Source organism: Eulemur rufifrons, chromosome 9 (assembly GCF_041146395.1).
Source record: "Eulemur rufifrons isolate Redbay chromosome 9, OSU_ERuf_1, whole genome shotgun sequence".
NCBI lineage: Eukaryota > Metazoa > Chordata > Mammalia > Primates > Lemuridae > Eulemur > Eulemur rufifrons.
In genome coordinates, this window is record NC_090991.1 from 55,551,836 (window position 1) to 55,564,396 (window position 12,561).

The 12,561-nt window shown below is 57.7% G+C and overlaps 1 protein-coding gene across 1 annotated transcript; it reads right to left on the minus strand.

The window, feature by feature from the left end:
* Positions 1 to 152: 152 nt before the first annotated feature.
* On the minus strand, positions 153 to 11,458 carry P4HB (prolyl 4-hydroxylase subunit beta). The gene is made up of 11 exons (XM_069483003.1): positions 11,242 to 11,458; positions 10,197 to 10,403; positions 7,724 to 7,857; positions 7,403 to 7,540; positions 3,318 to 3,422; positions 3,003 to 3,128; positions 2,538 to 2,738; positions 2,320 to 2,440; positions 2,032 to 2,213; positions 1,809 to 1,895; positions 153 to 1,091 (listed from the first exon to the last, which is right to left on the minus strand). The coding sequence occupies exons 1-11, from the start codon at positions 11,390 to 11,392 to the stop codon at positions 1,011 to 1,013; spliced, it is 1,533 nt and encodes a 510-aa protein (XP_069339104.1). The 5' UTR covers positions 11,393 to 11,458; the 3' UTR covers positions 153 to 1,010.
* Between the last annotated feature and the right edge of the window lie 1,103 nt (positions 11,459 to 12,561).

Sequence of the window (12,561 nt, forward strand, 5' to 3'; positions counted from 1 at the left end):
GTGCACCAGGGCCATGTGCAGCGAGCCCGTCCCTGTGCCAGCATCGTGCTTTGGTGGAGCTGTCTCGCCAACAGCATCCCCAGGGCCTGCCTGGGCTCTGGTGTCAGAGCCTCCCACCCCAGAGCTTGCAGAGAACACACAGCAGATGCAAGGACGGGCAGTAAAATCAACTTTATTTGGCCAATGTGTCCAATTCCATATTGTGATAGAAATGCCTGAAGAAGTGCCAGCGTCTGACCTGGCTCCCTCCTGGGTGTCAGCCCCCAGCCTGGGCCAGGTCCTGGTTCCGCCTGGAGCAGGCCCCGGGCCACGCTGGAGAGTCCAGCAGCCACAGAGCAGTGAGCCCAGGACAGGACGAGGAGCCTGGCTTGAGGAGGAACGCCCCGGCCCAGCCTGGGCCCTGGGGCTGGCCATCGCCTGGCTGCCTCCAAGCGTGGGGCCACCCTGACAGGGCCCAGAGTCCCCTCCTGGCCCAGGTGTGCAAGAGCTGTGCTCAGTCATGGCCACACTGGTACCAGGTGCAGAGTGACCATGTCCAGACTGGCTCTGTCCCTCCCTGCATAGGGGACAGGCACCTCCAAGGAGGCATGGCCAAGGTGGAACAAATACCCTGATGTCAGAAATGTCTAAAAATCCCACAGATGGACTTGTTTTAAGTGATAGTATAAACCTCTCTAACAGGAAGGAACCATTACCAGCGTGAGATTCCAAAACGTTTTAGCGCGCACTCTGGACAAATACCATGTACAAAAAAGTACGTCACAATTTAAAAAAAGGAAAAAAATAGCCCATCAAGATGGGCTGGTCTGGAGATCAATCCCTTTCCAAAATTGAAAAGCAAAAGGAGGAGACGGGTTTGTTTCCGCATGTCAGGATGAAGCGTCTCTTCAGAGAGGTTCCCTGGATTTCCACGATGCCCTCCTGCCGCGCGGTCTGCGGCGTGGGGGCGTGAGCTGCTGGGAGTGCAGCCCCGCGAGGCGCCACGTCTGGGGAGCCCGGCCTGCTCCGCGTTATAGCTCGTCTTTCACAGCTTTCTGGTCGTCGTCTTCCTCCACGTCCGGCTCTTCTGCTTCTTCCAGATCCTCGAGGTCCTGGGAAAGAGGGTGGGGCAGATGCGCTCTCCATCGGGAACCCCGGGAACCCCAGCCTGGCCCTCAGACCCTGCCGGCGGGTGTGGAGGGGATGCCCCCAGCTTGGTCAGACAACAGCCCCGCCCGAGTCGGAGCACGGTAAGCACTGGGTATGGCGCTCAGGCCTGCCAGCCGCCAGCTTCTCCACCTACGCCAGGCCATCCTCCCTCAATCGGGGCAGGCCTGTCGCTATGTCCCACCTCCTGTGGGCCCTGCTGTCCCGAACTGGCTGTTCCCTCCACTCCCAGCCTCAGGTGTCCTGCTATGGTTGCCAACCCCCACCCTCTGGCCCCCGCCAACTCCCCAAGCATGACTGTCACCCCATCTCCAGCCATAGGCTGGCCCCGAGGACACAGCCAGGCCTGCGCTCCTGGTGCCTCCCAGCGCCCAGCAGGTACTCGTATCAGCAACCTCAGCCCGTGGGCTAGAGACGGACGCTCAGGCCCAGGCCAGCTGGACCCTGCGGGACGTGTCTGAGAAGATTTCCTAAGTAATTTCCGGTCGTTAAAGACAACTTCAAAATCGGGGAGAGCCACTTCAACAGGGTGTTGGAGAGCACGTCCCTCGTCCCCCTGGCCAAGGTCTGGGGCCCCAGAGCCCCGAGTGTCCAGATGGACCTCTGGTGGCACCCACCAGCCACCATGTCAGAGCCCAGCAGGCTGTGTGGCAGCCACTTACATCGTCATCCCCTGCCCCATCCTGGCCACCACTCTCCAGGAACTTCTTGAAGCCCTCCAGCGTCCGCTCTCCGCTGTAATCGATGACCTGGGGAGAGGGGATGAGCCTGGGGCTGGCCCCCGCCCCCACCAGCCCCCCGGCAGCGCCCCCACTCCTTTCTGCCCCCGGCTGGTGAGGGCGACCGCTCTGCCCGGAGCCCGCCCCGGCCCCCCTGCAGGCGCACCGTTCTGTCCGGGCTGGCGGGGAAGAACTTCAGCGTGGGGAAGCTGTGCACTTTCACCGCCTCCACCTCGTTGGCCGTCGAGTCCATCTTGGCAATGACAATATTTTCGTGGTCCTTGTAGGTCTCTCCCAGCTTATCCCAGATGGGAGCCAACTGCTTGCAGTGACCACACCACGGGGCATCTGAAAAGAAAGCAGCTCTGAGGCCTGGCCTGGCCCACGCAGCGCCACAGCCCCTCAAGCCATCTGGCGGGGCAGGCGGATCCAAGCCGAGGGAGGCTCCACTTACAGAATTCCACAAAGACGTTCTTTTTCTCATCAAAGGCAACCTCTTCAAAGTTCTTCCCAACTAGCACCTTGACGGGCTGCTTGTCCCAGTCCTCAGGCAGCTCCTGGCTCATCAGGTGGGGCTGGACAGACAGACCGCGGTGAGGATGGTGCTGCCTAGGGGCCCGCAGAGCCCCAGCCCCCTCCCTGGCCAGGGCTGGAGCACACGGCCGCCCACACCTTGATCTTGCCCTCCAGGAAGCGGTGGCAGAACTCCGAGATGGTCTCTGCCGTGAGCTCGTCCGACTCGGGCTTGTACTTGGTCATCTCCTCCTCCAGGGTGATGAGGCGCACGGCCGGGCACTCTTCCTTCTTCAGGCCGAAGAACTCGAGGATGCGCTGGTTGTCGGTGTAGTCGCTGTCGATGAAGATAAACAGGATCTTGGGGAGAAAAGGCACACTGAGACGCGCCCGGCGGGGGCAGGCCGGCCAAGGCTGCCCTCCGCTCTGCCCTCCTCACTTCACTCGGAAGCAGCTCATGCTCCTCCAGCTCGGACTCTGGGGCGCCCCGACAGACCCGCGGTGGCTGGGCGCACAGGGTCTGGCCTGGGGAAGCCTCGGAAGGTGGCACTTCCACCACTGTAGGAAGCGTCATGCCGTCCATCCCTGGTGCCACCCCACCAGCCGGGAGGGAGAACAGCTCACCTTGCCCTTGAAACTCTCGGCTGCCTTTTTGAAGTTGCTCAGTTTGCCATCATAGTCCGACACGCTCTTGGGTAGGAACAGCAGGATGTGTGTCTTGATTTCACCTCCAAAGATCTTCGGGGCTGTCTGTGTTACAAACACGAGTCAGTAGGTCTGAGCCACAAACTAAGCTCTCGATGCAGAACATTCTCCTACTGGCCCCCAAGGCCACCAGACACTTGGACAACAGTGCTGACTGGGGGTCCCTGGCCCACCCTGGGGCCCCTCCTGCACCATCCCCCCACCCGGGGCCATAGGACAGCGGTGGAACCACACCTGCTCAGTGAACTCGATGACCAGGGGCAGCTGGTTGTGCTTGATGAAGTCGAGCAGGTTCTCCTTGGTGACCTCCCCCTCAAAGTTATTCCGGCCTTCGTCAAACTGTGGGCAGAAAGGGGACCCTGAGCCTTGCTGCCGTGGGCACAGCTCCCTAGATGTGGCCGACAATGGCCTGCAGCCCACCCTCCTGCCTGGGAGTTAAAGCCACAGGCCGCAGCAATGAGGACAGGACGAACCTGGTCCCTGACAGCCTGGGCGGCTACAGGTATCACCTACAGCCACTGTTGAGCCCAAAAGTGGTTTCATGCCCACAACGCAAGCCTGGTGTTCACTGCCGCCAGCTGCCCTGGCTGCGGCTGAGTAAGGCTGCGGCAGCCTGAGGTGACCGGACCCCATCTCACTGCTGCCTCTCCACGGAGCTCAGCCGGGCAAGGCGGGCACCGTGGCCTCTGGACGTGGACAGGCCAGGGAGGTCACACAGGAGGTCCACCGCCCTGAGGCACAGGGCAGCCCCCACGCACCTGCAGCCGGCCTCAGACTCCCATAGGGTGCACAGAACCCTGGGACTGGGCAGCAGCCAGCTGCAGACCAGAGCTTTCGCCACAATCAACGCCACTGTCTGCCCACAGGCCTGAGCCTCCACTCCCGTGTGCCAGGGAAGCATCTGGGTTTTACGTAAATTACCTTCCTCATCCCCAGGTTCCTAAAAGAGCAGCCCTCAACGTGTGGTCCACAAGCTGGGGCCCCAGACCCTTTAAGGCGTCCACATGGTCAACACTGTCTTTGTAATCACACTTGGAGGACAGTGTCTGCCTTTTCATTCTGTCTCTCAGGAGACCACAGTGCCATAGAGGCTGCTGGATGCAAGGTGTCACCACGGATGGCAGGAGAGGAGCCGAACCTAGCTGTCTCCCATTAAGCCAGACATGAAAGAGACTAGCAGAAATCTAAAACACACTCTTGTCACTGAATTGTGTTTTTCTTTTTTGAGACAGAGTCTTACTCTCTGTCACCCGGGCTAGAGTGCAGTGGCGTCATCATAGCCTGCTACAGCCTCAAACTCCTGGGCTCAGGCGATCCTCCTGCCTCAGCCTCCCGAGTGGCTGGGACTACAGGTGCCACCACCATGCCCGGCTAATTTTTAACTTTTTGTAGAGATGGGGTCCCGCTCTTGCTCAGGCTGGTCTCGAATTCCTGACCGTAAACGACCCTCCCGCCTCAGCCTCCCAAAGTTTTGGGACTACAGGCGTGAGCCCCTGCGCCCTGCCCCCTCGAACTTCTTCAGTGAGACTTGGAGAAATGACTCATCTTTACTTACTGGCCATTTCCCTTCACACTTCCCCAAAACCCTTCCACAGCAGGTGCCACGTCCCGCTCTCGTGCGTGTCGCCCCTGAGTACCTGGGCCAGATGGACACTCCAGCTCAGCCAAGGTGGACCTGATGCTAAAACTAGGCCACGGGTGGTCCCCCGCTGCGAGCCACGTCCCCCACCAAGCCCCCACCAAGCCTGAGCCGTCACCCCCACACCGGTAAACGTGGAGAACGTGGAAAGGAAAAGGGCAGAGACGCCAAGGCCAGGGCACCGTGGAGAGCACCATTTGGAAAACGAACTGCTGGTCCCGGCCTGGCTCCATCAGGCACAGGGCAGGGCCCAGGCCCAGCCCCTGGGAACGACCTGAGCCACAATTACAGGCGGACACAACGTCTCTGGCTCCCTCCAGGGCACCGAGCACTGTCTGCACAATCCCAAGTCCCAACAATGCTGCAGCCACTTCTGTCCCAGGCAGCAATCTTTTTGGTAGTGTTGCCACATTACACTCATGCACTGTGTGCTTTGGTGAAAAACAGCCCCATTTAGCAGGGGCAGCTGCAGGAGGCCTGGAGGCCTTGGGCAGAGGTCACCGTTGTTTCAGGCCACAACGATGAACATCAGAAGGCGGCCACACACAGCAGGCTGGAGACGGAGACGGAAACATGCAGCAAGTGTCAGAATCAAGAAAGACACAGGACAATTGGCTCTGAAACCAGTGGTCCCATCATCAGTGGCCAGTGACCCCAGCTAGGACTTGACCGGGCCCCATCCTTCCTAGGGAAGAGGGAAAGCGAACAGCACTGGCCACTCCTGGGAGCCGGCCTGTCTGGTCCCATGTGGGAAGTCCAGGCTTAGCCAGGCTGCCCACAGCAGGTCCCTGGGCAGACAGGAGGACCCAGCTCCCCGTGAAGACAGGGGTTAACAGCATGAAGGAAAAGGGACGTGTAAAGGCTAATTCAGCAAAGGAGAACACGAGGCCTGGTAGCACAGGAGCAGCCAGAAACCCTGGAGTCGCCTCCTCTCGTCCATGGAGGGAGCTCTGACTTCAAACATGTCCCCAGATGGCCAGGCTTCTGCTGGAGGCTGCCTGCCACAAGCGGGGCACCCTGAGTGAACAAGAAAGCGCTGCCCCCTGGCACAGGACCCACGGGGGGCTGGCTGGGGCCCAGCCCTGAGCAGACACCAGATAATCGAGGCAGAAGAAAGAGGACACGAAGGGAGCCCACACGAACCTGCCACGTGCTCAGTCCCTCGCAGGTAGGAACGGGCGACGATCCTAACCTTCAGGGACGTGCGATCACCAAACTATCTGCCCACGTTAAAACGGCCTCTCCGGACACAAAGGGCAATGGGAAGGAGCCGTGTGGCCAAACCGCAAACCAGGCTTTGAGTTTCCCTGGGCCTCGAAGAAACTCTCCCTCACAGCTCACGTTTCAGAACGAAGCTCAGGACTGTCTAAGGCCCCAGAGCCAGTTCACTCCACCCCATCCACACACCAGTTCTTCCCTGGTCAGGAGTCCAGGTTCCTAGGCACCTGTGCAATGACAAGTGGCTAACTTAGTAGCTCTGTTTCCTTTGGGGAACAGTGCGGGGATTTCTACGGAGTAGCCTATGATGTCTTGAGTAATTCCGAGGCAGGGGCTATAGCAACAACCCAAGTGACAACAACAAGTACAGGGGAACAAAGCCATCCCAGGTGTACCTGGGCCACTCACACTCTATTTCTGTCTCCAAGAACACTCGGTCCCAGCCTGTCGGGCTGCATCCCACACTAAGCGCGCGCGCGCGCGCACACACACACACACACACACACACACACACACGGGAACCTCAGACCCAGACCCACGCCACTTCCAGACCAAGCAGCTGCTCATTGGCCACGTGGCTGATTGCTCTGATTCTATAGGACAAGAGTCAAATGTCCCCTAACCCCACCCCTGAAGACACCCCCCACTCCTCACTCGCTGGGTCCTTCCCTCCCTTCCTGGGCCACACCTTCCTGTCGGAAGGCACTAACCCCAATCACCTGCGTCCAGGTACGGCCGTGTCCTAAGAGCACGGCTGCTCAGCCCCAGTCCACCCTCTGGTGACTAAGACGGAAGACAAACCACGAGCCCTGTCCATAAAGCTGCGCAAACGTGGTTCCTGTGTGTCCTGATGAGAGGGACACGTGGTTAGGGGACACACGGTTGAGCACCGGGCTTCCCAGCAGCCCTTTTCCCAAGAGGAAGGACAACAGGACCAGGGTTGGTGGCCTTCAAAGCCCAGATCCTTAGGGGTTGTGGTGCCCTTGGGGGTGGGGGGCACGGGTGTGGCTTTGCCAGTGGGGTGGGAACATGCCCCAGGGAGCTAACCCTCCAGAGCTTCCACGTCGGGTGACGGAAAAGTTCGGGAAACAGACGAGTGACAGTTGCACGACACTGAATGTAATTAATGCTGCTGAGTCACACACTTAGAAGTGGTTACGGTGATAAACTTTGTTACATATGTTTTACCACAACTGGAGAAAAAGCTAACAGCCAAGAGCAGCTCCCATCTAACGTCTGAGGCCACTGTCTCCAGCAGCTCCTGCAGTCTGACTGCAAAACTGCAAGACAGCCCCAGATGACAGCCCGATGACAGCCCAATGACAGCCCAATGACAGCCCTCGGTAACAATCTGGTCAGTCGGAGGCTGCAGGGCAAGGTCCTCCGGCACCAGGGAGAGCAACACCACCCCCTGCAGACCAAGCCCTGAATTGCTCTGGGCGGAGCTGCACCAGCGACTCACCTTCTTAAAGAGGACAACCCCGTCTGTGTCCAGCTGGTACTTGGAGAACACATCACTGTTGGACGTGATCCCAAACGGTATGTCATCAACGGCCTCTGCTGCCTGCAAGAACTGCTTGGCAAAGTCCGACTCCACGTCCTGGAAGAGGGAAAACCAGAGGGAGCCATGTGCACCCCTAGGACCCCCGGCCTGGGAAAGCAGGGTGGACACCAGGACACCAGGCTCAGGGGACACATGCAGAACTGCCGGCCAGAGGCCATGGGGACCCGTCCTCAGACAGTGACAGAAGACAAGGTCAACATGAAGTTCTAAAGCCTCTACCTTGAAGAAGCCGATGACGGCCACCTCGCTGGACTCCACAAAGGACTCCGCGGCTGCACCGTCAGACAGGATGGTGGCAGCCGGGCCAGTGCGCTTCTTCAGCCAGTTCACAATGTCGTCGGCTTCTCTGCCAGCTACACCCCAAACAAACAGAGGTTCCAATCCCGAACAGGGAGTGCTGCCCAACCTGCCTGGCCATTCCCATCTCAGCTCTCTGCCAAACGGGCTGGGGACACCTGACCAAGCACCTAGAGCAGGACGTTCTCGCCATGGGAGAGCCCTACACCTGCCCACCTCCCACACTCCAGTGTGTGGGATTGGGTCATCCCAGAGTTACTGGATCACAAACCAGTTTTCAGCCGGGCGCGGTGGCTCACGCCTGTAATCTTAGCACTCTGGGAGGCCGAGGAGGGAGGATCACTCGAGGTCAGGAGTTCGAGACCAGCCTAAGCAAGAGTGAGACCCCCGTCTCTACTAAAAAATAGAAAGAAATGATCTGGACAACTAAAAATACACAGAAAAAATTAGCCGGGCATGGTGGCACGCCTGTAGTCCCAGCTACTTGGGCGGCTGAGGCAGGAGGATTACTTGAGCCCAGGAGTTTGAGGTTGCTGTGAGCTGGGCTGACACCACGGCACTCTAGCCTGGGCAACAGAACGAGACTGTCTCAAAAAAAAACCAAACAAAAAAAACCCAAAACCAACCAAACAAACAAACAAACAAAGAAAAACAGTTTTCCTCTCTAATCCTTCCACATCTTCTAAATTTTCTAAATTTTCTTTGACATCTAACACATTACCTGTCACTCTAGAAAAAAAATGTTTTTCCTTGGGGCCATGGTGTTTTAGTATAAAAATAGAATAAAAACTTTGAAAACAAAATGATCATTTCTAATTTAGTGAAAAATGTTTCATGTAATTATAGAGAGGAAAAAAATGATGAAAAAAATGAAAATTTTAAAAAAACTGTTATTTTTTATTATTTTCTGTGCATGAGTTATATGCAACTTGAAAAATAGTTCTCACGGCTCCCAAAAGGAAGAGATGTGTGAGTTACATGTGCCTCATGAGGCCCCAGGCTCAAAACTAGCATGAGTTAAATACATCTCACATGGCAGTTAATATGTTAAATTCAGTAACACACACATCGTCCCCCAGTGGTCTCACCCCAGTCCTCATCTTAGAGGGGTGGTTCCTAAGTTAATCTTCACTCCAGTTTCCCCCCCTGAGAAAACAGGCCAAAATCTACCCTACTAAACACTCCTAGGCCTCAAAACTTACTCCAGGTGGGTCAGGCACTCTTGCTCATGGCACGCCCTGTACACCTCCCAGACCAGTAGGGAGTAAAGGTCACACACTGGCATGCCACCAAAAACAGACAAAATGACAAGAAACCTGCTTCTCCTAAGAGGTGAGGCCAAAAAGGATAATTAAAGAATTATTCTTTTTCCCTCCTAGAGCTTGACTATCTGGTCCAACTTGGGAAGGGTTGTGATTCTCAGATTTAAAAAGATTCTGACAAGTGGTAACAAAAAGCTGAGTCACTTTTTTGAGTCATCCAGTTACAGGTGGATTTAGGAGTACTTAGCTCATCTATGAAACCTAAGTGCTAGCAACAGAAGCACAGTGACTTTGGACAAAGCGCCTCCCATCCCAAAAGTGAATGCAAGTAAAAAACAGGAACATCGAACAACAGACAGAGAGAAAACCACGGAAGCTGGTGACACCAGAACAACAGGACATGGTTGCTTAAGGGGACACCGCTGCTAACGCCAGGATGCGCTGGTTTCAGGTTGCCCAGCACCCGGGGCTGAGGCATGTGCCACGGAATGGGTTTTATAGACCCAAGAGACTTCTTTTGCCACCAGTAACTGATGTGGCTACCAAGGGGCGCAGACTCCACAAGAACAGCTTCAGAGGCGGCCTGAGAGCAGCTGAGAGCTCGTGCTACAGGTGGAGCTGGCTTGAACTGAGGTCCACCTCCGACAGAAGTGGCCATAACTCAGCTGCTCTAAGCCCCAGCTTCCATCTCTGAAAGGCCACCTCTGGATCCAATGGGCAATCACACAGGCACCAGGCCTAGCAGGCGGCACGCTACGGCAGTTACATGTCACCCTAAGTGATACAGCTGATACCTGACTGATCCTAGACACAGGGACAGCTCCAAGAGCCCCATGTGGTCAGAAGGGCACCAGCCTCCCTCTCCTCACTGGCCAATCTCCAGACAGGCCCCAGCCAACCAGGACATCATCAGACACAGACCCAACACACTTTCCACCTGAAAGGCTCTTCCAGGATGAGAGAACCTTCCTCACAGGACCCTCAGGGGTGGAGCCAGATGGAGAACCCAATCTGGGAACAGGTTCCGTCCCCACCACTCAGCTATGTTACTGCTTGGGTTTTCAGTTATCTTCCAAGGCCTGCAAGGCAAATTCCTCCACACAGGCAACTAAAGGGTAATGCTGCAGCCACACCTGTATATTCTTTGGGAGAAGCCGTATCTCCATTCTTGAAGAACTTGATTGTGGGGTAGCCGCGGACGCCATATTGCTGGGCCAGGTCAGACTCTTCGGTAGCGTCTACCTTTGCCAGTCTGATCTCAGAACCTTCTGCCTTTAGCTTCCCAGCGGCTTTGGCATACTCAGGGGCCAGGGCTTTGCAGTGGCCACACCAAGGGGCGTCTGAAAAAGAACACAGGACAGTAGAACACAGCACTTGACGCAGGTCCACTCCTACCCTTTCCTTCTCCTTCAAGGCTTCTCTTCATAAAACCTTGTCTGCTCACAACGACACCCCTCTGAATGCACAAGGCTGAGCTGACAGCTTGGGGCTCTTAGCAATATGAGGACAGAGGCCACCAGTGAAAAACCAACACCAACCCCCCCCCACTCTGCTACATCACTATCAGCACAGGAAGACAAATCCTTTAATGAATCATAACTTCCTATTATCTGCAGGCAATTAGAGCAAATGTTTTCCTGGAAATTCCCTTTAAGAATTAAGAAGCTAGAAAAAAGTAAGTTAATGCCGTGGTCCGGGACCTAGCAATAACTAGCTGTAAGTATGTGACACACATGTCCTGAGACTTGGATTTAAAACTGGTTCTTTACAGTGTGTGAATAAGACTGTCTGCAAGGAAGGTTGGCAGCTGTGCTGGGCAAAGATCACCCTCCGGAGACAGAGCTCAGGCCCTTACACACACAAGCAAGGGTCCGAGTTCCAGCCTGCAACACCTTCGTTACAGGTGGAGCGGGCAGGGCTGGACCTGGCTCGCGCTCTGGCGTCTGCGCGGCTCACACATCGGTCCTGCTCCCACGCTACGGAGGAGCCGCGCCACGCAACGGCAGGCACAAAGACCCCTCCCCTGGCCCGCGGCCCGCGGGCGCCCTGGGCACAAGCGCCTGGGGTCCGGGCAGGAAGGATGCCCTTCAGCCGGCGGCCCGGCGCGCTGACAGCCGGCGCGCGCCGCTCGGGCCCCGCGGTGCACAGGGGCCTGATCGCGGCCAGCGCGGCACTCACAGAACTCCACGAGCAGGTACTTGTGGGCCGCCAGCGCCTCCGCGAAGTTGCTCTTCCTCAGCACCAGGACGTGGTCCTCCTCCTCGGGGGCGTCGGCGCCCACCCGGGCCGCCAGGGCCAGGGCCAGGCACAGCAGTGCGCGGCTCAGCATGTCGGGCGGCGGCAGCGGGTCGTTCGGTTGGCGCCGCCGGGACAGCGGAGGCGACGAGAGCGCGCGCCGTCCCTGGCCTCGCCTTTATAAATCCGGGCCCAAGGCGCGTCCGGCCCCCGCCCTCGCGCGCCGGCCGCTGCGCGCACGCGCCCTCGGGCCCGCCTCCGATTGGCCGGCAGACTCCGGGGCCCGGTCTCGCCACGCTCTGATTGGACAGCCACAGTACACCTAGCTTCGGCTTCGGAAACTCTACGGCGGCCTCCTTGGCTCTAGCTCAGAATTGGTCGAGGACCTCGCGCTCCCACTGTTCCCCAGTCTCTCATTGGCTGCCGGAGGAGAATTTATTCTCCTTCGGCTTGTGATTGGTGGCCTCCTCCCACACCTTCCGCGGGTCTGGAATGCCTACTACTTGCGTTAGCCCGGAGTCCGCAGTACCTGATTGGCCAAGTGATGCGCGCACCCTGAGCATTCCTTCGTCGAACGTGGCATTGGGGCGGAGTCCCCAGGCAAGGGGAGGAGCTACGCCTGCGCCTCCTAAACTCCTCGTGTTGCATTCTGACTGGACCGCGTGTCCGTACCTGGCACCACCCCCGGGTCGCAGGCCGGAAGCTGGGGTCACGCAACTTCCGGCGCGCGTGTAGCGCGTGAGGCTGCTGCCGGTGCAGCTGGGGACCTCGGTTTAGGCCTCGCTTTTGCCCAGGGCGCTCCGTGAGGTCACACAAGGCGCCTAAAGGCCAGAGGAGGGAGACCTCCGAGAAGATGGGGACTCCGCGTGGGCGGCCTGGGAGAGGCCGGGAGGGGGCCGTCGCCTGGGAAGGGCAGGCGCTAGGAAGCGGCGACCGCTGCGCCCAGGGCCCAGCGCTAGGCCTCCCCTTTATTTCCTCTCTCCCTACTGGCCGCCAATCCTCTGAAGCCGCCCCTCCCGCCAATGCTTTCCGGTGCCTTGGTAGCAGCCTCAGACCTCCCGGTCCCCGCACGGCTGCGGGATACCTTGGGTTCTGCGTCTCCCTCCAGACCCGGCCCCACCGGGCTCCCCAGCACTTGAGTTGTGGCCAGTCTATCTGAGACGGTTACGATTGTGAAATACTCGTTAGGCTTCAAAGATACAGTATTTGGTTAGTAGCTTTATGTTGACTACATGTTGAAATGATGTTTTGTATACATTGAGC